Source organism: Neofelis nebulosa, chromosome 1, assembly GCF_028018385.1.
Source record: "Neofelis nebulosa isolate mNeoNeb1 chromosome 1, mNeoNeb1.pri, whole genome shotgun sequence".
NCBI classification, from domain to species: domain Eukaryota; kingdom Metazoa; phylum Chordata; class Mammalia; order Carnivora; family Felidae; genus Neofelis; species Neofelis nebulosa.
Window position 1 is genome coordinate 26163165 of NC_080782.1, and position 27600 is coordinate 26190764.

At 41.9% G+C, this 27600-nt stretch overlaps 1 protein-coding gene across 5 annotated transcripts in view; it reads right to left on the reverse strand.

The window, feature by feature from the left end:
* Positions 1-27600, reverse strand: part of MTMR12 (myotubularin related protein 12) — a 65657-nt gene that overhangs the window by 19341 nt on the left and 18716 nt on the right. For 3 of the 5 annotated variants that reach the window (XM_058716672.1, XM_058716687.1, XM_058716693.1), the window contains 7 exons: positions 21235-21295; positions 18491-18633; positions 17095-17167; positions 15993-16123; positions 14637-14730; positions 11095-11224; positions 4720-4795 (listed from right to left, as the gene is read on the reverse strand). In XM_058716672.1, coding sequence (XP_058572655.1) covers positions 4720-4795; positions 11095-11224; positions 14637-14730; positions 15993-16123; positions 17095-17167; positions 18491-18633; positions 21235-21295 — 708 coding nt within the window. Of the gene's footprint in view, positions 1-4719; positions 4796-11094; positions 11225-14636; positions 14731-15992; positions 16124-17094; positions 17168-18490; positions 18634-21234; positions 21296-24543; positions 24881-27600 lie in introns of all 5 variants that reach the window. The other 2 variants (XM_058716663.1, XM_058716681.1) reach the window with 1 other exon arrangement.

The window sequence follows — 27600 nt, forward strand, 5'->3', positions numbered from 1 at the left end:
ACCCAAGTGCCCCTATTCTATTTAACTTTGAAGAGGGAGAGGGGGAGATTATTCATTATTTGGTACATCTTAAGGTATCTCTCTTAGTAGAGCCAAAGACAGAGCTTTAGGGGATCATCTACAACTGGACACCAGTGTAAGAAAGAAGAAACTATTAAGGAAGTCAGAGGACCAAGAAAGCACAGTGTGTCCAAAGCAAGAGAGGAATTTAGAAGCAAAAAAAGAGAACATAATTAGGGTCACACCTGCAGCGATGGGGAAGAGAGGTGGCGATACACAAGGCATAGTGACTTCGGGAAGGTCCTTCAGCAGAGTAGGGGGTAAAAGTCACCACGCAAGAAGAAACAAGTAGAGAGACAAAGTAGGGGCAGTTAGTACACAGTCTTTTATTTTTTAACGTTCATTTATTTATTCTGAGAGAGAGAGATGGAGATAGTGTGAGTGGGGAGGGGCAGATAAGAAAGAGAATCCCAAGAAGGCTCCTCGTTGCTAGCGCAGAGTCCAACATGGGGCTCAATCCCACGGAACTGTGAGATCATGATCTGAGCCAATCAAGAGTCGGATGCTTAACCAACTGAGAAACCTAGGTCAGTAGAGTCTTGAAATATGTTTGTCGGAAGGAGAACAAGACAACAACTTAGCTCTTCAGGAGGGGCTTCTTCAGGTTAGGGAAAGCTTGAACATGCCTTCAGGTAGAGCAGAACCATGGAAAGATCCACGTGGAAGGCGGAAGACTGATGGAAGCAGGCTCCAGACAAAACAAGGGCAGATGAGATCAAGAGCCAGGCAGATGTTTAGTTAGATTCAGGATAAGGAAACAGGAACACAGAAAAAAACAACAGGAGGTGAAGGAGGAAGCTGAGGGAGGAGGTCTTGTCGCTGATTGTCCAAGATCCCACAGAAGTGGGGGAAATGTTGTCTCTCAGTACAAAAGTTAAGACTGGAATTACAGGGGGGGTTGCCTGGGTGGCTAAGTCGTTTGAACAGTCCAACTCTTGATAGTGGCTCAGGTCATGGGTCTCATGGTCAGGGGATTGAGACCCATGTCAGGCTCTGTACCGAGTGTGGAGCCTGCTTGGGACTCTCTCTCTCTCTGCCCCTCTTGGACTTGGGCTTTCTCTCTCTCAAAATAAATAAACTTAAAAAAAAAGAAGAAGAATGGAATTACAGGGGCACCTGGCAGGCTCAGTTGGAAGAGCATGTGACTCTGTGACTCTGGATCTCAGGGTCATGAGCTTGAGTCCCACACTGGGAGTAGAGATTACTAAAGTAAATAAAACTTTAAAAAAAAAAAAAAAAAAAAAAAAAGAATGGAATTTACAAACTTAAAAAGAATGCAAAGATGGTTTACACCAGCCCCAGGGAAGAATGATACAGGATCCAAAAGGAGTTAAATAACAGACTGCTGAGCCAGAACAAAGGCCCAACAGAGGCAAGGTAACATGGCTTTCGCACATCCCATTAAGGAACACTCTGCTGTTTGGTTTGAATCATCTTTAGCAATGTTCACTAGCCCCGCGGCCAGAAAATATAAATACTCAGGGGCTGGAGAACAGCAGAGGGTAGAGGACGCCAAAGTCACTATTAGAGCAAGGATGTGACTGAATTTACAAACGATGTAGGTCTTCACTGAAAATAAGTGAAGGCAAGAAAAAAACAGACTAGCTGAAAAGTCAGGGTAAAAAAGCATGGAGATACGCAAATGTTCTGGAACTAGAAAGCAGTAATGGTTGTACAACATTGTGAATACATAAATGCCATTAATGGCAAATTTTACGTTATGTGTACCGAGAGCTCTGTGTTCCCTGGGTAAATGTGAAAATTCCATTACGTACAAAATGTTTCTGCTGTCCGTTCATGCAAACTCCACTAACAACTTCCAGGACATATCATTAAGGCAGATCTGAAAAAGTGAGAACACTTTCCTACTGTTTCTATCAAAGTTATGTTGCTGGCTCCCCACTCAGGTCTTAGCAGAACACTTCCTACTCCTCAGCCTGAAGGCCTGGCTAGAACACAGTATCAAAATTTCATACAACGCCAGGTGGAAAAGCAGCCTGTTTGCACAGGTGCGGACAATTCGTATTTGTTTCTTCCCACAGAGCTCACCTTCTTTCCCTAGATCCATCTCTGAAAGGCTGAGAAATGAAGACATTCATTTTCATCCTTCTACAACAGCAATTCTTAAAATGTTGAGATGGAGGCATGGTGGGGGGTGGGGGGGTGGGGGCAGGGTCCCAAGACCCTTTCAGGTGTTCTGAGAATAAATATTAAGAGGTAACTGTGTCCTTTTCACAGTGTTGACATTCGCACCTATGGCAAAGCCCTGGTGGGCAAAAGTGCTGGTGTCTTAGCACCAACCAAGGCACCACCACCAGATGCCATTGGTCACCACTGTATTCTTTGCTGCCACACACTCACAGGAAAAAAAATTCTCCTTCACTTGAGAATGTCCTTAATGAAGGACTAAAAATTATTAATGTTATTAATCTTGACCATTATGGACAATTTAGTAGTAAGACACTTTCTATTCCGTGCGATGGAGTGTGAAGTAAGCACTGAAATGGCGTTGGTCACAAGAAAGAGCACGTGTGTGCCTGAGCTGAGAGGCAAACTAGCTGCTCTTTCCATGGAATTGAAAGAATGAGTGAGGAAAAAAACCAAAAAACCAAAACCCATACAGAATGAGTGCAAGTCAAACAACGGGTGTTTAGACTTTGGAATCTGGCAGATGCATCCTCAAAAAAAAAAATGAAGTGACCCTGCCACTTCAAGGAAAACAACTGACAGATTGTTGCAAATAAAAAATGAACTTTCAAGCAAAAATCACATTGTGTAAAACTAACCTCTGACTCCAGCTGGACAGCTTCCCAAAATATACAGACTTCTGACAAGACAGAGACAATGCTAATGAATGTGATTTCTTAAAATTTTAGAGAGAGAGAGAGCATGAGATCGAGCACAAGTGGGGGAGAGGGACAGAGGGAAAATCCCAAGGATTCTCCTTCTCTCCCCCTCTCTCTGCCCCTCCCCTGTGTGCGCTCTCTCTCAAAATAAATAAATAAACTTAAAAAAAAAAAAAAGTTGGACATTCAACTGACTGAGCTCCCAGGCACTTCTGATTTTTATATTATATAAGGAAATAAGTTAATATTTGGATGATCTGTATAGCCCAGTGAACCAACATTTTCCAAATGACCACTATATAACGTCATAAAATCATTCATGTTTTAAGATCTATGACAAGTACAAGACAGACCCATGGGTTTTAATTTAGCAGAGAATGAAAAATTCATTATATTTTCAGATTCCTATTGCAATTAACCTTTATGAAACTACCAATCATTTTTTTTTTTTTTTTTTGGTGTACCATCAAAGAACAATATTCTCAGTTATCTGAAAAGGCTAATAAATATTCCTCCCTTCCCCAAATATGGATCTGTGTGAGGCTGGATTTTCATGTACTTCAACCAAACGCTACCATACTAGAACACACTGAATGAAAGGGGCAGATAGAAGAATCCGGTGGTCTTCTATTTTTAAGAATGTAAAACACTGTTATCCTATGTTTTTGTTTTGAACAATAGTTATTTTTCACAAAAATGTCACTTACATTAAAATGTAGTAAGTTTATTGCTAAAATAAGCAGTAAGTTTTGTTTTTAGTTTTTCATATGGCAAATATGAAACAATATAATCCACATAAACAAAAACTCCTTGAAATCCTCAATAATGTTTTAGAGTGTTGAGCGCTAAGACCAGAAAGTGTGAAAACCACAGCTCTCAATCAAAGGTTGCAAACTGGTGGGACATGAGCCAACTCTAGCCCAAAGACCAGAGTTTTTTAAACATCTAAATCAGTTGCATACATTTAGGAACTGGGAAAACTCACAACTCACATAAAAATCCCTATCTCTGGCTTCTCCTGAGAAATCAGATATCTGGCAAGACAAGGCCCATATTCCCACACAGCACAAATTGGCTGGCACAGAGAAGCAGACTCCCCTTAACTCAGGCGGATGGTATCTGGTTCACTGCAAGGGCCAAGCTCATTACCTACCTGCCTGCATGAGCTTCTGAGCACGTGACCTCTGATTAAACATCTCAACTCCCATACAGGAATGACCTTTTTGGTGAACGAGCCATGTGCACAGCACAGCATTTATTTATAATTCTCATTCCTTACTAAATTCCGTGAAGGCTTGGCAACTCCCACCACCAATTAGAAACTGGAGTAACTGCCAAAGTATTGCTTTCTTTGATCAGTGACACATTAAATATGGCTCCCATCCCAGTCTATTCTGTGAAAAGTAAGTTAGTTCTCCATGTTGCCTCTGGGAGAAAACATGGCCACGCCCACTCAAAAATTAATAGTGGGACCCAAAAGAATCTTAAACCTTATTCCCTTAGGGTGGTCAGCTAGCTCAGCCTCAAAATGATTTCAGGTGTTAAATCAGGCTGGCTTTCAACACTAGACAGATACATAATCCTCTTAAATCTCTAAGATGTTTCTGCTAAAAACTCTACTGCATCTGTGAAAGCTTTAGAGCTCTGTCCTAGGGAGCCTCAAGTCTGAGAGAAAAACTTTTTTAGTGACTCCCTGAGATATTTATGGATCAGTTTTGAACGGAGGACCAAAGCCAACGGCTTTAAATAGAATAATTTGTCAGAATGGGTTGATGAGCAACCCACGGCTATTAGGGTTTCTAGATGTACTTACTGGTATGCCGTGACCCTGAAAGCGTGACAAATCCTCTTCGGGAAGAGGGGTGGGGACAACAAAGTATGCTGGCAATCTAGAAGAAAGAGATGTCACCAGTTTTAGTACTAGAGTAATTCACTAAATATGAAAGCTCAACTTTAATGAACTGAGGAAGCAAAAGCAGAGTGGCAGGACATGAACCTTATTTTCCTGTTAAGAAGAGCAAATGCACATGAATTATCTCTGGCCAAGTCAGTTGGGACTCTGGGTTCAAATCCTAGCTCTGCCTCTGATTCTGTGTGACCCTAAGTAAGCTACCCCACCCCTCTGGGTCTGTTTCCTCATCCCTGAAATGAGGGGACTGGAATCTGTGATATCTAAAAATATATGAATTCCAAAATTGGGAGTGATCTTTCTCATCATATAGTGGCAATTAAGCATCCATGTTGTTTCAGTCAGACTAATATGAAAACCAGTAATTAAGATGACTGCTGCCTAGGGGCACCTGGGTGGCTTGGTCGGTCAAGCATCTGACTCTCGGTTTCAGCTCAGATCATGATCTCACGGTCTGTGGGTTCAACCCGTGTTGGGCTCCGCACCGACAGCATGGAACCTGACTGGGGTTCTCTCTCTCTCTCTCCCTTTCTCTCTGCCCCTCCCCCTGTTTGTGGTCTCTCTCTGAAAATAAATGAACTTAAAAAAAAAAAGATGACTGCTGCCGAGACATTTTATCAAGCACTCTGACAACAACAAACAAATAAGTGTTTACTGTATGCCAGACTCTAATTAGGTAACACAAATTATTCATTTAATCCTCCTGACAACTCTTATGAGGTATGTACTACTATTATTCCATTTCACAGATAAAGAAATTGAGACAGCGCCACTAAGGTCCTTCACAGGTTATACAACTAGTAAGCATTAGGAGAGCTACGCCCTGAACCCAACCAGTATGACTTCAGTTTCTGCATGAGAAATTTTAGGTTCTAAAAATAACCTGTTAAGTGGTAGGATGTGGGAAAGTTAGGTTTCAGAGTTGCAAAGATCAGAGCTATACAGGGACACCACCTCTTCCTCTAGTTAACAGATGCAGGTTTCTATTAATAAGAAACCTGTGTAAGTTGCATCACTGTGAGCTACAAACACCTTTCAGTCAAAGAGCTTAAAATAAAACCTCATGGGAAATAAGAAGTTTAACTGTGGTGTAACTATAATGGAAAATAATCAGATGCCACTTGTATGCACACTGCACATTTTATAGGGACTTTCTAAGTTGAAGAGATCAGAATTTTAATGTGATCAAGTCATTAAATCTAATCAATCCATTGGGGGGCACTATTTTAAACACCAACCGAATCTAGATTATAAGAAACAATCAAATAGCCTGGTTTCTTCAAATAAATTGCAAGAAAACAAATAATGGGGGCACCTGGGTAGCTCCCCATTGGGTGTCTGACTTCGGCTCAGGTCATAATCTCACGGCTCATGAGTTCAAGTCCCTTGTTGGGCTCTGTGCTGACAGCTCAGAGCCTGGAGCCTGCTTTGGATTCTGTCTCCCTCTCTCTCTCCCTGTCCCTCCCACGCTCACACTCTCTCTCTCCTTCAAAAATAAACAAACACTGAAAAGCAAGAAAACAAATAATGGTGGGAGAATCTATAGATTAAGACACTTAAGACACCTATCAATCAACGGCAAGAGATCAATCTCATTGAGTCTTGATTAATGATAAAACATAAAAAGATGAAAAATTGTTTTAAAAGTTTATAAAACAATGGGGACATTCTGAATACTGACTGGCTATTGAATGGTATTGATGGTTTTAATGTTAAATTTGAAAGGGGTGACAACGGTTTTATGATTATATTTATAAAAAGAATCCTTAATTATTAGAGATGTATACCAAAATATTCATGAATGAAATGTGGTAAGGTCTGGGATTTATTCCAAAATGACTCAAGGGGAAAATAAATAAATAAATAGATAGATAAATAAATAAATAATTCAGGGGAAACAGAGAAAATAGGATTAGGCACGAGTTAAAAATTGCTGGGGCACCTGCATGGCTCAGTTGGTTAGGCGTCCAACTCTTGATTTCAGCTCAGGTCATGATCTCACAGGTGGGTTCAAGCCCCACACTGGGCTCTGTGCTGGCAGGTGCGCCCTCCCTGACTCACACTCTGTCTCTCTCAAAATAAAAAACTTAAAAAAAGAGAATTGTTGAAGGTGGGTGATGAATGAAAGGGAATTCATCATATTCTCTTTTCTTTTATACTGCTTGAAATCTTCCACTTAAAAAAATCTTAAAGGTGTTTAAAAAGAAAAAAGTGCCCATTATAATATAAAATCAGGTTTAGAAACTACTGGTCAAGGAGAAGATACTTCAAACCATCAAAACTGTTAAGAATTATTTGGCTTTTGAAGTCTGCAGTGTCCAGAATATTTTATTAGATGTGTGCTTAAGGGGGTGGGTGGTAAGGTGTTCCTTGTTCAGGTGTTATCACTGAAGTAAAAGAAATACATACATACATAAATACCTCTTCACAAATCAACGAATCAGGCTGCCCATTAAAATCACATGGGAAAATTAAAAACCTCCTTATGTCCAGGCTCCACCCCAGAACTATGAAATATCAGAAACCTGAAGAAGAAAATCCAAAGCTGAAACAGGATGATGGCTATTGCTTTAGAAGACCCTACCGCTCCAGGTATGCAGCGGCATCACCTGGACAGCAGACTCTCAAGCCCAACCTCACACCTAGTGGATCAGAATCTGCACGTTAACGAGCTCCCAGGTGATTTAGCTGCGCAAACTGGGAGCAGCACTGCCCTGGATGGCAGCTTATACACAGACCACTGTTTCTCAGCCTGCAGAGGGGAGCCACCTGTGTGGTGGGTTCAGCCCCAAGTCTCAGCTCCCTCCCTCCCCAGCTTAGGCCACAATATTTTTATTTTTTAGTTTATTTTTATTTATTTATTTTTCAGAGAGAGAGAGAGAGAGAGAGAGAGCACACACGTGCACGTGAGCAGGGTGGGTGGGGCAGAGAGAGAATCCCAAGCAGTGGCACTGGCAGCACAGAACCCAATTCAGGGCACAAATCCACAAACCGACTCAGGGCTCAAATCCATAAACCGCAAGATCACGACCTGAACCAAAATCAAGAGTCCAATGTTCAATGGACTGAGCCACCCAGGCACTCCTGGGCCACATAGTTTTAAAAAATTTGCATGTCTTCCCCTACAAGTGAGGCTATTTTACAATGTTGGTTAGCCAGTTAATTTTCTCTTATAAATAGTCTTTCACCAAAGGGGGAAAAATGTCAGATCCAGTGGCTACAGAAAGGAGGGCGCACAGAGATGGACAGCTGTGCACCAGCGAGGGGAGTTCAAGATGTTCTCTCCTGTCCCAGTGAACTACAAGGAAGTTCTAAGGAGTCTCTGCTGTGAGGCTCCCAATGTCCACAAACAGTTAATCTTCCCTCCTTGGAGAGCAGTCATTTTAGTCATTAGGACAAGTTTCAAGTAAACAGCCTTTCCCAATACAGGACGACTTTATTATTCAAGGAAATATTCAAAATAAATATTCAAGGAAAGTTGTCCAATCCACTCGGGCACAGCCTTACTTAGGGTGAGGAAACCCTCAGAGTGACAACATCGGGGCAGCAATGTCTTCCTGAGGCAGCACTGGTTTATACATTCCACTGTGTTACACGCACCCTGCAGGGTAACGGGCCTTCTGATACCTTGACAGGAGGCAGGATGAGAGAAAGGCTTTTCAGAAGGAAGACTGGTAAAGAGCCAGCTGTGACCTTGGGAGATGAAGCAGAAACTCAGTTTCCTATTCTTATCCAAACTGGTTGGAGTGCCCTCTCACTACTGAAGGAAGGACTTCCATTAATTTACTCATTCTATTTATTGAGTGCCTCTCAAAACCAGGCACTGTACTAGGGACTGAGGATACAGTGATGAACAAAAACAGTGCCCCTGAATCTCTCCAGAGCTGCCAGGTTGCAGAAGCAAACATTTCCAAACAGTGACACAGATAAAAATAAACTCACAATTGTAGGAAGTGTTGTGAAGAGAGGCATACAGTAAGTGCAATGAAAGCTCTCCCAGAGACCTGGCCTAGCCCTGGGAAGGCTCCCTATGAAAGTAACACCTGGGCTAATATCTGACACACAAGCTGGAAGGAACTACCCTCCTGCAGCTGAAAGACAAAGGAGCACCCCCAACAGGAGACCACTCAGGCAAGGTCTATGGCAGGGGGTCAGAGTGGCCAGGGGACTGGACAGAAGGCAGTCGGGCAGGAGTCAAACACAAAGCGCCTTGTAAATACAGGCAATGAACACTGGGGAGACCAGCAGGTTGCACCACCTTGGTCCGGGTGAGAAACAAAGCACAACTTGCCCCGTCTCTTCCCCCTGGGACAGAAAAGGGTAGAGGACAGTATGCGTGGCTGGGGCAGCCCAAGGTGGGGTGTGTTGGCACCAGGTGCTCTAAGCACTAAAATCTTGCTAAAGCTTCATTTTCCCTGCTAACCACTCATTAAAGGCTTTCTCCTCACCTGCCTTCCCTACCAAGTATATTTTTGGTGCGCTGAGAACTACACAAATCCTAATGAATTTAATCAGTCCGTGGCAGGATTTTTAAAAACATTTCTGAGAACGGGGATGCCTTATATCAGTGTCAACATCACATTACACGCTACCACCTTCTGGGTGCAGGGGTTTCTAAGTTCTTTCTGAGGGAGAGCTAGCCTTCCCTTTCCAAGCTTTGTGACTAGGAAAGAGCGGAGGAGGAGGGTGGGAATGGGGAGGTGACACTTGCTCTGCAGGTCCCTCCCCACTGTCACTCCAGGTTGTGCTGTGTCAGGAGAGCTAACTTGATAGATATTTTTGATTGATCAAAATCAAAACCGATGTGAAGAGGCCCATCAGAACCATAAATACAAAATGCTCTACAAAAATACAAATCTTATGAAACTATTAGCAGCGTGCTGGGGAATATGTCCCAAAATGATAAGATTCAAGTTTCTAAAAGAGAATTATGCAGAGTCATCCTTTAAAAATGTAGGTCAGATCACATCACGCCTCTGCTCAAACTCCTCCTCACCACATGATAAATTCTGAAAGCCTCCTACCGTAACCATCCAACCACCCCTCTGCGCCCTGACCTCACCCCTACTCCTCTGTCCCCTGATGACTGCTCCCCAGCCCCTGGGCTCCTTGCTGTTCCTCACAGAAGCCGGACTAGATTCCACCTCAGGGTCTTTGACTTTGCACTGTCCCCTGTGCCTGACCAACCTCCGCACCAACACCCCCCAGCACTCCCTAGTCCGTTGCTGATTTAATTTTCTCCACAGTACTTACTATCTTTTAATACACGCTATTCACTCATTTGTTCTCTCATAGTTTGCCTCCTGCCAGAATGAAAGTTCCAGGAGGGCAGGAATTCTTAGTGCTCTATCTCCAGTAGCTAGGTCACTACCTGGCATGACAGTAACCACTCAAAGATTTTTACTGAATAAAGTGCCCAAGAAAAGTAAAGCACATACACAATATAAATTCAGAAATGCCTCTAATCGTTTTACACTTGGACTACAGATAAAATGGAAAAAAAGACACACACAAAAAGACACAAATTCATTTCTGAATGTTTTAAGGGACACCTTAAGGTTTTCTTAAGCATGGTTTCAATGTGGGAAAATGTGGAAACCTCACACCCTGCTGATGGGAGTGTAAAATGGTACAGTCACCGTGGAAAACAGTCTGGCAGTTCCTCAAACAGTTAAACAGAGTTACTACATGAGCCAGCAATTCTACTTCTAGGCGTATATATAAATATATATACACAAAAGACCTGGAAACCTCTGTGCACATAAAACCTTGTATACAAATGTTCATAGCAGCATTATTCAAAATAGCCAAAAAGGGAACACAACCCAATGTCTATAAACTGATGAATGAATAAAATGTGGTACATCCATACCATGGAATCTTATTCAACAATAAAAATGAAATTCTGATACATGCAACAACATGGACGAGCCTTGACAACATCACGGTAAGTGAAAGAAGCCAAGCATAAAGACCACTTTATGATATGATTCCATTTACATGAAATCTCCAGAATAAGCAAACTATAAAGACAGAAAGTGGACCAGAGGTTACCTAGGGCTAGGGGTGTTGAGGGCACATGGGGGGCAACTACTAAGGGGCATGAGGTTTCTTTTAGGGCTGACGAAAATGTTCTAAAATGGACTGTGGTGATGGTTTCACGCTCTGTGAACAGATCTCAAAATACTGTGTACTTCAAATATGTGAACTGTATGGCATGTGAATTCAATCTCAATAAAGCTGTTAAAAAAAAAAAAAGGCAGAGCACTGAATGCTTACCTTTCACAGACTTTATACCCTTCATTGACACTCACTGCTTTGTACTTGACACTGCCTTTGGTCCGCTCCAATTCCCAACACCAGTCCTTAAGTGTGTCAAACATCACCGTATGGTTCCTGGGATCGGTGGCTAACAAAACAAATTTGAAAAGACAATAAAATCTTGTCGTGAAGTACAAGTATTTTAATGATGTGAAAGTAGATCTCTAAGCCCCAATTTTGCCCACTAAGCCCATTTTTATCCAAGCACAGTAAATTCACTGCTTAATCCTAACCTGGTTCCTTTTTTTTGTCATTAACCCAAAATTATGACCAAGGGCCTGTCTCCTCATACTAGACGTGTTCCTGCTCCACTCCTTGCAAAAGTAATTTGTAGCTCCATTTTCAGTCATCTGACCATGAGATAATTTACATAACATAAAAGATCCTGTGAAGCACTAGAAGACAGGCTTGGCACAAATGCTAAAATAATAAAATATTTTTAGCCCTACCAACATGTGCATAAGATGGCAAACTCATTTGAATAGCATGTCAGATGCCTGAATGTAAATCTTCCCTCAGTTTGAAGATGACCGCCAGCAAGAGGATTTTCCAGTGTGACACCTGGTTACTAAAGGCCATCACCAGATCAGACAGTCACAGTGAGGGTTGGGGCTTATAAAGGACAGCACCCTGGTGATGGAGAATTCTGCCCCTCACCCTGCCCTGCTACTCCCTGCTAGGAGGAAATGTCCAGGAGCGTTACTCTTGCAACCCGACAGATGTGTCCGTGGCCCTCTCCCAAGCCATAGACTGCAGGGTGGCACGCACCAAAACAGTCTCAGGTATTTATGCAAATCAGTTACTTCAAGCCCTTTGTTGCACATCAAAACATACACACACACACAAACAAAACCCAAGACTTTTGGGAAAAACAGTGTTTGATAAAACTCCCCCATGCTTTTTTTTTTTTTTAAAGAGACAAAGAGAATGTGAACAGGGGAGGGGCAGAGAGAGAGGGAGACAGAATCCCAACCAGACTCCCCAAGGTCAGGGCGCAGAGGCCAACGCAGAGCTCTAACTCATGAACCGAACTGTGAGAACATGACCTGAGCCAAAATCCAGAGTCAGATGCTTAACCGGCTGAGCCACACAGGCTCCCCTCCCCCATGCTCCTTTTAATCAAATCATATCATAGTACAAAAGATAATAGGAATAATGACAAAAACAGTGATTACACTTATATAGCCCTTAGTACGTGCCAGGTGCCGTTCTGAGCATATTACATCTTATTAACTCAATCTTCATAATCCTACAGCGTATGCAATATTAATCCTCCATTTTATAGATGTGGCACAGAAAGGTCAAGAAACTTGCCTAAGGTCACAGAGCTAAGCAATGACAGAACCAGAATTAAAACCCAGGCAGCTATAAGGGATTTCCATAAAGTAATAAATGCAAAAAAAAAAAAAAAAAATTCCCCATGAACACAAATAATAATACTCCAATTCAAAAACAGATGATATTCTTAGCAACACCAGTAAGTCCTTCCCTAAAATGCTATGTCTTCAGTATTCAGGACCTTTCAGCCAAATCACATTCATGAATTATCAAGCCAGGAAATAACTAAAGATGTTCAGATTGCAAAGCACCCATCTCTACACACCCCTACTCAATGCAAAAGCTAATTGGTCAATTAGCATCTATCAGTTATAACATTTACTTCTCAAAAAATGGGGGTGGGAAGGAGGATAAGAAAAAGATGGAATTAAAATAGAATAAAAGATGCCACATATCCTCGGCCTTCTGGCACACACAAAAAAGGCACCACACGGTGAAGAAACTGCCAGAGTCGATCAAACGAAGGGCTTTGGAACACAGATCAACCTAGTGTTGGCGAGCCAAGAAACTGTCCTATGTAGAGTCTGGACCAAGAATCAGGATATAAGGAAAAAGCAGAATTCCTAAAAATAGAGTATGATTTTTCAAATACAAACTCAATAAATGTTTATAAAAATTACAGTAACCAAGTAAGTCATATTTTGTATATCTCATATTGCAACAAGCTATTATAAGCCAGTTACCCAGCACTTATATGTACAGCTCCAGTGAAAAGATCTGTCATTCACAAAGATGAACTTATGAAATTAAGGAACTAATTTTATGTTCAGTCTAACAGTAGAGCTGAGCATTATCTTAAGTTAATGTGTAATCAAGTCTCTAAACATAATCCACCCCAAATAATATGCAGTTACACTTTCAATTAACCCTTTTTAACTTACTGCACCTTATATGCCACACATTTAACAATTTATAATCTTCACGACACTTCATCAGAGGCATGAATGCTGCTGTTTTGAAAATGAGAAAACAGATGCCCCAAGAGTTTAGTGTCATCCCCAGGATCACACAGCGACTGAGCAGCTGGGCAAGGATTTGAATTCAGGTGGGACAGACACCAAAATTCACAGCTCTTCTACTAGGTCACCATAGTTCCCAAAAGGCAACCTGCTCTTTCAGATATCTACATCTCTGCACGTGCTAATCCCTCTGCCTAAAATACTCCTCCTCGCCCACCAGACACTCCCATACCTCCACTATCTGCTCAGGCACCCCCTGTGCCCTGTGTCCCTGGCAGGCCCTTCCACCAGAGGACACAGCTCTCCGCTGCCTCTGCTTGACTTGATGCTCAGAGGATGGGGATTTAGTTGTATTCACATCCATCCCCACAGTCCTGACCCACAGCAAGCGTTCAAAAAATGCCGACCAAATGAGCAGTTCAACTTTGTACTCCAGCATTCCACTTCTCTGACGAAAAGCATGTAACACCCAGAGTCACTTGACATCAATGTGACCTTACGGGTGATGGGCAGAGTGAGTGCACGGACCGAGGAGAGAGATGGAGGGAAGGTACAGACAGACATCTGAGGAAACACTGAACAGTGCTGGGCATTATTGATAGCTCAGATGACTGAAGTTTCTTAGTAAAGGACTGTTCCCTGAACTGAAGGGCAAACACTTGGGATTTTAAGTTCTGTAAGCACACTTGTTTTCTGATGTGCTCCCTTATGTACAACTATTCCATTTCCCCCAAAATATCTGCTACAGAGCACGTTCTGGTTGTTTAAAGGCTTTCTAGAATGCAAAACATTCTCTTGAGTGTTATGAAATGAGATCGAGTACATTAAAGTGAAAAAAAAAAAGAACCCAGGAACAAACAGGATTATTTTAAACTTACCTGAATTTTGCTTCTCTATAGTCTCACATTCCCAGTTATAATACGTTGATTTTATCTTTCGTAAGAAATAATCAAGCCAATAATCCCTCACAAAAAGCAAATAAACCTAAAAGATAAATTACAGCAACAAAGATTGCAGAAAAAAAGAAAAAAGTTTTTTTCTTTTCTTTTCTTTTTTTTTAATAAGAATCTTGAATGAATCACCCAAGCAAGAGGCAACCAGTTGCTAGGAGAGAGGAAAAAGCTCATGGATGGGTTTTCTCCTGCTAGTTTCTGTAGGAATTGAAAGGGTCTGCCTGCAAATTACAGCCCAGAAGACACTCACCTGCGTGGTTTTGTGCAGCAGCAGCATAGGAAAACAGAAACAATCGCTTCAGCAGTTTGGGAGCCTGGGTGTGATGGATTATGCCACTGACAATCTAGAAAAGAACCAAACAATGGGTACAGTCATGCTTTTGGCAGATAAACACTGAGTCTAGGTTTTCAGTCATGCTAATAGGCTCCTCTGGGCAGCACACAAACACAAACTCTTGTTGAGGTCTCTATGATCTTATCTTTTGGAATAATGCCAAATAAATGGAATGTTAACAATTTTGTCAGGTTTTCTAAGAGCTTTGAATTTCTAGGGAAATTTTTAAAAACCGTCTAATTTCTCAAAATCAAGGTGCTACAGAAGCTTAAGTGCCATATTCAGATATTCTAAAAATCTGACACATCAGAGACAGAGGGCTATATCAAACAATAACCAAGACATTTAGCTTTTCTGATCGACTTGTGGCCTTTACAACCTTCTTCTAGAAGATCAGAAAAAGAAATCAATCCATTGTGCTTTTTGTTTGAAGTTGCAAACTAAAGTATATTTGGATAGATGACTAAAATCATCATTCAAAATGAAGTTTCTGGCTTCTCTGGGACTTTTCCCTGTCTGCACCACTCATTTCCTGCTCAGAATAGATACCAGAGTCATGCTTATTGTTCTAACTGAACTCTCACACTCCCTAAAAGAAAACCAAGGATTTACTTGTAAGTGTGCACAACTCAACTGTAACCAGAAACAACAGGTGAGCTGCGTCCCCCTACCAGGTCTCCCCTGATGTATTTACCATTACAGTGGCAAGTTTGAGACCTTTGATACGTCAGTAAGACAAATCTTGGAAGTTACAGTGACCCCTGTAACCAGTACATACAGTTATATATTTCAATTTGCTGCAGCAACCAGATTAAGTTTCTTAATGTCCAAAATCACAGGCCTCATTTGGTAACTCAGCTTTGCCCGTCCGACCCTATACCACTTCCTCCCTCCCGCATACTTCTACTACCTCCCAGGTACGAACTCATCCACTCCAGGAGCTGGGGGTCTCTGCTACTACTTTTTGGAAAGACTGTCAGGTGTGGGAGAAGAAGGTTGCCTCCTGACCCTGGTTTCCTACCTCCCACTCTTCAGTTTCCAGGAATCAAAACATTACAAACTGAAGAATTAAAGGTAAATGGGTGCCATCATAATAGACATGTTTTCCCCAATTCTCTCTCAATTCTAATCAAAGCATATGGGATTATAACCAATTTCACTTTGCAGACAGGCATGTTCCCCCCTCCACCATCATATAATATAAGCCAAAAATAAGAGTTAGTGGTAAAACCTGATGGGAAAGAAAACCTAAAAATACATGCAACTAGTTACCCTTTTGACTTCCTCTTCTTTTGTGTACCTCAGACAGAAGTGGAATACTCGGAGGTCTTTGCAGTGGATGATGAGTTTCTCGGGGTATTTCTTCAGTTGTCCAAAGAGAGTTTTTTTTTTCTCATCAAACACTACACATCAACGATGAAATCAGGAAGGGAAATCATGTTAGAAGGCAAAAAGTCAATGCTAAGGAAACAAGAAAGACTATTAGGACCTCTCAAAAGTAAGAGGAAAGGTACTGTCTTCTAAGTAATTGTGAGCAAGGGCCCGGCTCTGAGAATGTGCAAGGCTCTTCATTCCTCTGCACGAGACCAAAATGAACTGGCCACTATCGGCAAAACTGACTCCAAAAGCTAACATTACAAAAAATGAAAGGGAGTCACTAGGGACATGCTTTCAGGACACTCAACTCCTGGGTTTATGGCAGGGGCCCCTCCCTGTCCCGGAGTTCGGACCAGGCTGCACCTACTGGTGTTGGGATCTAAACAGCTACTGAATGATTTCTGAAAAAGCCCTGACTGAAAAAATAGAGAAGTGAAGCACAGAGAAGCTTGACCCTTAGCAGAAAAGACATGGAGTACAAATCTTTCTCAGATTAGACTTTACAGTAAAACCTACACAGCTAACATGGACAGCCACAAGTGTGATCTAGGATATAGTGGCCCTGTCTGGGCACCTGGGTGGCTCAGCCGGTCAAGCATCCAACTCCTGATTTCGGCTCAGGTAGTGATCTCACGATTGTGAGATGGAGCCCCATGTCAGGCTCCACCCTGGAGGTGGAACCTGCTTAGGATTCTCTCTCCCTCTCTCTCTGCCCCTCCCGGCTCATGCATGCATGTTCTCTCTCACTCTCAAAATAAACAAACACTTAATGGCACTGTGGAGTCTCAGAATAGGTTCCAAGTTCAAGTCCAAGCTCCCCCCAGCTAAGTGACCCCAAACAAGCCACTATACATCTCAATTTTATCATCCATAGAACTGATTTAAACAAAATAAGTATGTAAAGAAATGTTAGTAAACTGTAAAGAACCATAAAAATATTGTCATTATCAGCTATACTTTCAAAGGCTGGCAACACCCCAGGGGAAAAGATACTTACCTCCATAAATCTGATCAACACAGTGGAGTGTTATGTCATTTTCTCCTATAACCTTATTCTTAAATTGGGTTTCCTAAAAGATTCAAAAGGAAACAACTGTGACTCTTTTCTGTGCCCTATTAAACATTTAAAGGCAGAACAAATCACTGATTTCCAACTGCACATTAAAAAAACCAGAGAGGGGATGGAAGAATGGGTGAGGGTGGTCCAAAGGTACTAACTTCCAGTTATGAGATAAATCGTGGGATGTAATGCACAGCATGATGATTATAGTTAATAATACTGTATTATATATTCGAAAGTTGCTAAGAGAGTAATTTTAAAAGTTCTCATCACAAGTAAAACAAATTGGTAACTATAGGAAATGACAGATGTTAACTAAACCTACTTTGGTGATCATTGTGCAATATATACATATATTGATATACATCTATCAAATCATTCTGTTATACTCCTTAAACTAATGCAATGTTATTATTTATAGCTCAATAAAACTGAGGAAAAATAGAGTGTACACTCTAAAAAACAAACAGGGAGATGGAGGCACATTCCCCGAGTAAGAGATGACGAAGTGTGCAAGGAAAGCTGGTAAGCACCTTGTTTTCAAAGCCAGGCACAACATGCCATTCCTGGGCTGCTCCCAGGCTAACCGGCCGTGCCACACACAATCACTCTGGGAGGTTAGAGTCCTCACAAATGCAAACAGGTGAGTGACAGAGCTACGGGAAGCCAGGTTTAGGAAGCAAACGCTGGGAGATTCAAGTATCTGTGAATGCTGTCTTTATTTGCACAGGACAAGGAGCCAAGCCACTAGAGCAGACAGCAGCACAGAAGCCCACACTCCAAGACAGCCAGGGTGGGCTGGGACAGCTGGGTTTGCATCAACGTACAGCGCTCTCCAAGTGGCGTGGGCAGGCCTCTCCTTCACTCCACTGCCCATTCTCCAGGTCTTACAAGGGCACTGCTACTCAGGGCAAAGGAAACCCGAATTCAAGTGCTGCAAGCATCAGTTTCATAATCGAACTCAGTTCTTGAATTTGAGGGACAGCTTAGTACAGAGAAAACACGGGGAACTAGTATTAGGGGAGATTAGTGATTCCAATGAGTGATACATACTGTGCTGAAATACAGAAGAAAATAAGAAAAAGTTGATGGTGTCAACCTATGAAGTCAGATGCAAGCCAGCGTGACCTGGGGCACTTAGAATGGCCCTACAACTGAAAAGAGGTTCCAAAGGACAGACGGCATTCTGGTGTTGAGGACCTCTGTCATTGGTGTTTCATGTGTGTTGTGAGGGTGGCGAGCATGGTGGGGAATTGAGGAACTGGGAAAAAAGACAATGGGGCCACAATTTTATTGCTCCCCACAAACTGAACCAAACGCAGCTCATACATACATCATTATCCAATGCAGAGTCATCATCGCCCAAGAAAGCAATCTTGAAGTCTGTGCAGACAAGTTTCCCATAGATCCCACGCTGACAGGAATCTTCCTGGACATACTTCAGCACCGTGCTGGCTTCACAAAGCAGCTGTTCACCTGGTCAAAACCAAACAAGCCCTCCTCAGAGTCCTCAGGGAACATACAGTATGCAAACAGTAAAAGCCTCCCCAGCTCCATTCCCGGGAAAGACAAACACACACTACACCACAGCCCTTCAGAACTCTACGCTTTCCAGCACAGCGGGAGCGGCAAACCTTAGGTGTGGAGATGAAGCAGAGCAGGGACCACTCATAAGTGAACGCAAAATGGCTGATATACCTTCACACAGGGCACTTCTCTACCTTTTCACTGTGAACCAGGAAAGTGTCCAATAGGTGGAAATGATCTCAGCTACACTTGCAAGTGCAGACCTCACTGTTCCTATTACTTGGGCCCAAGGAGGAAGGTGTGGTACAGAAATGAATGAAAATGAATGAATGAAAATGACCCTAAATGAATGAAATCAGAAAGGCTCTGGAACGTAGAGCTCAAGCCCACTTTGCGGTGAGAGTGGGCCATCTCTCACTCTGCAATCGCTGAAAGATGGCGGGTGCCTCCCTGGCCAAAGGGCTTGCAGGTGGCTTCCTCAGACACAGAGGTGCAGCTTGATCACATTCATTCTGGCTCCACAGAGAAGGATGGGAGGAAAAGGGAGGTCAGAGGTTTGTGGGAAAAAAATTGTTTCCTCTCTTTCTTAGTTGAGAGTATTTCCTCTCAGTGTGTCGCCTTTCCTGCTCTATCTGCATGCACCCTGCCTGCATGAGAAGCTGTATTTCCTGCAGATAGAGAGTTCTTCTCTTTACAGTCAGAAAGATTAGGATTTAGGGATAGGTAAGCATTCTCTGCTCCATGGAAGAGAAGTTCATGAGGGCTGGACATGTGGGTGAGAGCAGGAAAAGGAGAAGGATATGGAAGAAATAAAAAATCAAGTGCAAATATTTTAGAACAAAAAAGAAAAGGCATTTTCTTTCCCTTCAACAGACAACCATCTCAGACCCTCAGAATCTCCCTCTGGATATTCTCCTCAATGACTTTAAATTTACTTTTTGGCTCAAAATTCACTTGGTCTAACTTGCAACATGAAAATAAAGAAGGCTTTCAGACACTCAGACAATCAAGGGACACATATTGTGGTATATTTTTCCACCTCCCAAGGGGTTAATTCCTAAGGAAATACAAAAAGATGGCTCAGTCACTAGGTCAGCCTCTACTGAGACCACAGAGCTTGAAGAAAACAATGAAGCTGGGGCCTCGTTATGGTTTAAAACAGTCCCAGAAAAAGCGCCTCAGCTGGTTCAAGGTGGAAAATATATGAGCAAAGCTTCCTGTGCTTTTTCAACTCCTAGTGTGAAACAGCTTTTAAGTGTGAGTGTGTCCCCAAGACCAGGCAGGCTGTGTCAGTCAGTGGCCGTGCACTGGAGACGAGACATGGGCACCAGAGCAGCTAACACAACACCCAGCGATGTGCTAGTCTGTCAGCAAGGCACATGCTGTGCCACAGCCACCAGCTTGTGTGTGCAGATAAAGTCTCGAATCGTGGGAGGTGGGAGCTGGAAAAGATCATGGTCTGGTCTAAGAAATGGAGGCTGTGCATCTAGAAGAGACCTGAGGTACTCCAGGGGATGGGCGAATGCACGTAGCACTGAGCTAAAAATGAAAGTTAATATCAGAATCTATAACCCAAGAAAAGGAAGGAAAATGTGGTATATGGATTAAGGTTTAGGCCATTATTGTAAAAAAATAAACAAAAAAACATACAAACCTTTGAAATTTAGACATTTTTTTTTTAAGTTTCAGGACCCCAATATATTTACCAAATAAGGTGGATCAGTCAGAAACTTGTGTATAATCATATCCTCCCAATAAACTGGAATAAGGTAAACAGTACCAGAATGAGGCCTCTACTGTTTGGGGGAAAATATACCTAAAAACAAAAACTCACAAAAAAAAAGGCTACTGGGATTAGAAAAAAGAAAATGGAAGAACTTAATGCACAATTCTCAGGACAGCCCCACATATGGAAGGGGACAGACCACCAAGTAGTTTCCGTTTCTGAATTCAGAAATGATTAAAGCTTGACTGAAGGTATAGAGCCACTCTCTTCCATCTCAAAAATATCCAACCAATCCAGACTCCTCAGTGATGACCTCAGAGCAAAACCCTGGCAGTCCCAAGGTTAGTAAACCACAGCCTGCCTGGCACTTATGCTCAGATGCAGAAGACCACAGGTGAGGCCACCCACCAACGCTGCTGCGGGGGGCCTGGGCAGCCGTGCTAGTCTAGGGCAGCTGCACGGGGAAGTGGGATGTAGGGCTCTGGAGAGGACCAGAATTTTCCTGACTGAAGACCAGAATCCTGGATGTGTCCAAGTACAGTGACGCAAAAAAGGCTTCATTTGCTTGTGAAGGAGGTGAATTTGCCAGGTTGATTTTCATCAACTTGCGGGGAGGGGGAAACAAAAATTCTTGGCAGAGGTTATAATACTCAGACCTAATATGTAGTGATCGAACTAAAGACCTTGATATTTTTGTCCAACTCATTCCTGTTATATGCCTTCTGGATGAAAACAAAGGAGTTTATATATAGTAATACTAGGGATGACATAATTTATCACTGGCTTTGAGTGGCACATGAGGTCTGATGCTAAACGACCGTTACCTGGCAACAAGTGAAGAGTGACTTCCTTCTCTGTTACTTCCTTCTCGTTTGTGTGAATTTCCTAAAAGAGAAGAGCAAAGGGTAATATTTTTCTTTGTTTAAGGGCTCAAAATGGGTAACATAAAGCCATGTTTTCGAATACACACTAAAATGTCACATACCCTCAGGAGTTTTTTGACAAGCTAGTTACTTTTTAAAAATGTATTTTTAACAAAAAGACAGAAAATTCCAGCAAATTAGTCCACTGCACTAACCTATTTGGGATTGACAACTATTAGTTGCCCTCAGTGGAGGGGCAGGGATGAGCACTCCCTACCTAAAGGAACAACTGTTACACAGAAAGTAAGGCAGCTCAAACACAGAGTCAGAGAGGGAATGGAAGACATTTCACAACATGGCTCCTCTCTTCCTCCAATGAGAATCAAGGATCGAAAACAAAAGATGACTGTGTGTTCTTGAGAGATAATAGATATATGTAAAGGGTTTGAAGAACAGGAAAATATGAATGTATCAAGTCAGTACTCGACCCACCTACTCTGTAGCATACCAAGACCCAGTAAAGGCAGATGGGAACATTCTAAATTACCTAAAACCACGGCACCTGGGTGGCTCAGTTGGTTAAGCATCTGACTCTTGATTTCAGTTGTCATGATCCCGCAGTTTTGTGAGTTTGAGCCCCATTGTCAGGCTCTGCACTGACCCTGCAGAGCCTGCTTGGGTCTCTCTCTCTCTCTCTCTCTCTCTCTCTCTCTCTCTCTCTCTCTCTCTCTCTCTCTTTTCCTCTCCCTACCCACCCCCCCACCCGCCCCCATCTACACACACACACACACACACACACACACCCCTCCCCGGCTCATGCTCTCTCTCAAAAGGAATAAACTTAAAAAATAAATAGATTGATAATAACCTATAAATAATAAATTATTTTTTTAACTTTTTAATTTTTTTTAATGTTTATTTTTGAGACAGAGAGAGACAGAGCATGAGTGGGGGAGAGGCAGAGAGAGAGCGAGACACAGAATCAGGAGCAGGCTCCAGGCTCTGAACTGTCAGCACAGAGCCAGATGCGGAACTCGAACCTACAAAAGGTGAGATCATGACCCGAGCCGAAGTCGGACGCTCAACCGACTGAGCCACCCAGGTGCCCCTTTAAACTTTTCTTAAACATTTATTTTTGAGACAGACAGCACAAGCTGAGGATGGGCAGAGAGAGAGGGAACACAGAATCTGAAGCAGACTCCAGGCTCTGAGCTGTCAGCACAGAGCCCGACACGGAGCTTCAATTCACAGACTACGAGATCATGACCTGAGCAGAAGTCGGATGCTCAACCGACTGAGCCACCCAGGCACTCCAATTATTTATTTATTAATAAATAATAAAATAAATAAACAAATAACCTAAAACCACAAGGCACTCCATGGGATATAATCACTTTTGATAAGGAATCAAAGCCAGGTTTTATGTCACTGTTTCTCAATGAAAATATCTTCAAATGCCTTCATGTTGGGTTCACTGTTTATTGGGTATTCAAACATAATTAGCAATCCTTAATGAATTAATGGAACAAAGCAACAGTCATAAGTGGCTGTTAACATAACAAGAGAGGCCTGGTGAGTCTCCTAAAGCAATCTACCACACCATCTATTAAGTATTCTTGCCAAAATATCTAACTTCAATCAGCTAGACTTTCTATGTCAATCTACCAATTTATAAGAAACACTGGGACAGGAGAAACATGTTAAATGACACCATGGGGATGCAACAAGTCAAATCTTAACTGTGGAAAATTCTATAAGACACAACCAACTTTGTCAACAAAGAAAACTGGAATTTGTTTTGTTTTTTGGCATAAGGTGGTAGGAGTTTTCTAAAATTAATTCAGGTTGAAATAAGCATTACAAGAAACTTGGGAACAGCCGAGGCAGGAAGAAGCAAGACAGCCTATCTTAAGGCTGAAGAAGAAAGTCAGAGCTGTTTCAGAGAAAGAGCGGTTTCAGAAAATACACCACTCTGAGTGTGATGTATTTTAGAGATGCCCACAGTTTACATCCCAGAAGATGCTAATAAATCAAGTCCTTCTGAGGCAGTGCTTCTTAGATGTGGGGAGTGTTCCATCACCTGTGGATCTTGTTACCTCTTTAGGTGCTCAGGCCTCACCACGAGTGTAAAAAATCAGAGTGCAGGGGATGCAACTGGGCCTTTGGTTGTGCAAAAAGCTCCCCAGATGATTCTGATGCATTGCTCTATGTTGTGCAAGAGGGACTATATTGCATATGTAAATGCTATGAGTGTTTTGGTAATTTAGAAATTCTCATGGAGTTTTCATCGTCTGTTATTGGCACAGAACTAAATGAAAGCACTATTATTTTTGACAGGTCTATCATCTTTCTCTGAGGACAGAGCAAAACGATTCATTAAATTCAATCACCTGTTAGAAAACTAGTGATCATCTTGACTAGTGCCTGGAATTCAGTTCAAGCACTGCAACCAGCTTGGAGAGGGCTACCCTATTGTTTTGTCTCCAAAAGTAGCATCTTCCAATGATAAAGAATTTACACTACTTAAAACTACCTACATCAATTCCTGAAATGGTCGAACTCTTTCTTTACATTCCATAAACAAAAGAATCAGGAGACACCTTTTAGGATTCTGTCCTGCCGAAAACTCACTTTCCCTAAAGAACTGTTCTCTGCTCCCCCAACTTCCTGGGGTGAACCCACCTCCTCCCCATCAAATGCCTGGGGAAATGGAAGTGCTAATCATTTTATGTCAACTGCACACATTGACTATAACGATAATAACCAACATTTATTAAGCTTCTATTATGTGCCAGGTAAGTGCTCTTCATTAGTATCTCATTAATCCTCATACAGAGGTATGAGCACTAGTATTATCTCCATTTAAAGATGAAACTGTGGCTTAAAGAGGTTCAGGAAATTTCCTTTTATAGGAAGTAAGTCACTAAGCAAGGATACAGCCCAACCCCCAACAAGCTCCAGAGCCTACATTCTTCACTGCTGAGTACTGCTTCTAACAAACATGGTCTCCAGTTTCCTCCTACAAAAGGGAGAACAGCTGTAATATCCACTGCCTACAGTAGGAAACTAGTCTCCTATTACAAAACTGATTTGGACAAATTAGAAAAACTCCCTTAAGAGAACTGCACTTCACCGTACAGGACATACAGGACAAAAGCATGTGAAAGCTAAAGTCAGCTAACACTCCTGAGAATCTGCTGAGAGGCTGAAAAGCAGCCTGCTTGTTTTCATTCCATTAATTCTCAAAAAGTAAATTCTCTAGTTTTTTACCAAGTTCATATTTAAGGTGCCCATCTTCTCAAATGTGTGATCGACCCAGGGCACCTCAGGAAAGGCAAAAATGGGTCCTGCCAGAAGATCGCTGATCTTGAAAAGAACAGGGGTGTGTGGAGGGCGATCCCACAACCAAGCTCTCATCAGGCCGGAATGCTTATATATACCAAAATGCTTCACATCAACCCTTCACTGTTTGTGAGGGCCTGGAGTCAAAAACTGAAGTTGTTATTCTCAGCTTAATTTCATCCAGCCAGAAGGGCAAATTCCAAGAGCCAACATCCCTAAAGGTTCCAAAACACAATTTCTCTCAATCGCATTTGGCACCAAAATGCTAAAAAGACAAAACACAGACATTTTATTTCCTCAAAGTCGCTCCATGTTCTAAAATGGACATTTAATACACTTGTTTTCTCCGCTAAAACAGAAAATCTGAAGGGGAAAATGTATTTGCACCCACATATTAGGTGGGAATGAAATTTACCTTTTTTTACAGCAGAAAGCTGTATTATTAATACAGCATTGTACGAATAATTTTTGTTTTCCCCCTTGTTTCTCCAAACTTCTCTCAGTGCCTGCACTACAATAAGGATACAGATGTGGCCACAGTTCAAACCCTGCTCTGCTATCTATAGATGTGACCTTGGGCATAACATTTAACCTGAGTTTTGGTTTGTTCCAATGTAAATGGAAACAATACTACCTAATATGAGGCCTGAAGAAAAATGTGTACCAACACCTGGCACACATGTTCAGTAAATGAGAGCTGTAATTGTTGGACATAGCAGTATCTGTGCTTCTTGATTTCCTTTTCTTTCGTTCTCTCGTCCTTTCCTTTAAGGAATAAACAAAGAATTCAAATATCCTACATGAGAGGGGCAATTATTCAAGATTCTGTCACAGGTAAGAATAATTTCTACTTCTCTCTCAGTCCTTTTTCCTACATTAAACTACACTGAATCTACTCAGGAGGCCTCTCAATTCTTTTTTTTATGGATCAGAAACTCCTGCAATTAGCAACACCCAAGTTGGTCCTAATTCTGTAAGACAGAGGATACAGGAATATGTGAAGCAAAGGAAAAAGAAATGGCATTTTTCTATTAATAGGATTTGTTTTCTAAAAGCCCACAATGACAGGGGCACCTGGATGGCTCGGCTGATTAAGTGTCTGACTTAGGCTCAGGTCATGATCTCTCGGTTTATGGGTTCGAGCCCCACTGGGCTCTGCTGACAGTGTAGAATCTGCTTGGGATTCTCTCTCTCTCTCTCTCTCTGCCTGTCCTCGACTCACACTTTCTCTCTCTCTCAAAAATAAATAAATAATAAAAGCCCATAATGACTTAGGTCTGGTCATTTTGTGTCTTATCTTCTACAATATGAAGTACTTTGAACCCATTACAAGACCAAGAGAGAAAACTAATGGCTTCCTTAAAAGAATACCACATCCAAGGAATGGACCGCTCAGGCATACTGTACAAAAAGTAAAACTTTCTCGACTGTTGATTCTATTGAAAGTAGACTAAACTGCTGAACTTGAGAATAAAAACCTATAGAAACACTTGAGCAGTGGAATTTAAGGAGGCACACTGTAGACAAACATCACTAATATCTAATCCTTCTTTGGTTCATACTTCAAAATAATTATAAATATACATTATCCAATTCTTACAAATAATTCAGGAAAAAATAAGTACCACAATCACTACCATCAAATACCCATTCCCAAATCAAAACACACACACACCAGTCCTAAGAGGAGAAATAGCCTAGAGGACTCCAATAAATCAGGGTATACAAAGTGAATCAGAAAAAAACAAAACAAAACAAACAAAAACAAAAACAAAACCCTCCCAGGGTGCCTGGCTGGCAGAGTCCAAAAAGCATGTGACTTTTGATCTTGGGATTGTGGGTTCAAACCCCAAGTTCAGTGTACAAATTACTAAAAAAATAATCGTTTAAAAAAAAAAAACCCTCCTTTCAAAAAATTGAATTTTTCTTTTAATTTGGGAACCTATCTCTTTGGGTGGTAGGGAGGCATCAGGAAAGACAGAATGGATTCTCATTGGCTACATCCTATAGTTCCTTCACTCCTGTATTTTACAATAGTTTTCTGAACTCCACAGAAAAAGACTGACAAATATGGAGATTCTATCTCAATGTTTTTGAGAAAGAGAAAAGAGTGATAACATCCGTTGCTTGTTGATTCTGGGAGAATGAACACAGTCGAATGGAAGAGAGGAGAAGCAGTTATCAACAAGGGTACAAGGAGCACCCATGTCTGTATATGGATCTTAAAGTGGGTTGGTTATAGGACAGGATGAAATTCCCACACGTACATCCTACTCCTGCTCATGCTGCACCCTGAGTGTGTATAAGGTGTTGTCTTCATGGGAGAATTTATTAGATGAGTGATTAAAGGCTGTCCAACTTGATCTTTAGAATTGGGTAAGTAACTACAATTTCTTCCCTCTCAACATTACAAATTACTACACATCATGACTCAGGGGTCGCTTGTGGACTGTAGAAATCATAGGGGCACCTGGGTGGCTCAGTTGAGCGTCCAACTTCAGCTTAGGTCATAACCTTGCTGTTTGTGGGTCCAAGCCTCACGTCGGGCTCCGTGCTGACAGTTCAGAGCCTGGAGCCTGCTTTGGATTCTGTGTCTCCCTCTCTCTGCCCCTCCCCCAGTCATATTCTCTCTCTCTCTCACTCAAAAATAAATAATAAACATTAAAAAAGAGAGAGAAATCATAAATGTCCAATCTGTAAATGCCAAAGTGGATACTTCAAAGACCAGCCCTGAGAGGTGAATAATGACAAATATTTCTTGGGTTGTATGCATCAGGCATTGTTAAAGGGTTTTATACTTATTAACTCATGTAATCCTCATAGCAAGCCCTTGAAGTGGTGTTATTATAGCCACTATTATCTCCATTTTGTAGATGAAGACACCCAACTAGTACATGTGGAGGTGGAAGTCAAACCCAGTAGCTGGCCCAGTCTGTGTCCTTATAGGACATGCCGCCCCTTACATGGAATGAAGGAAAACCAGGA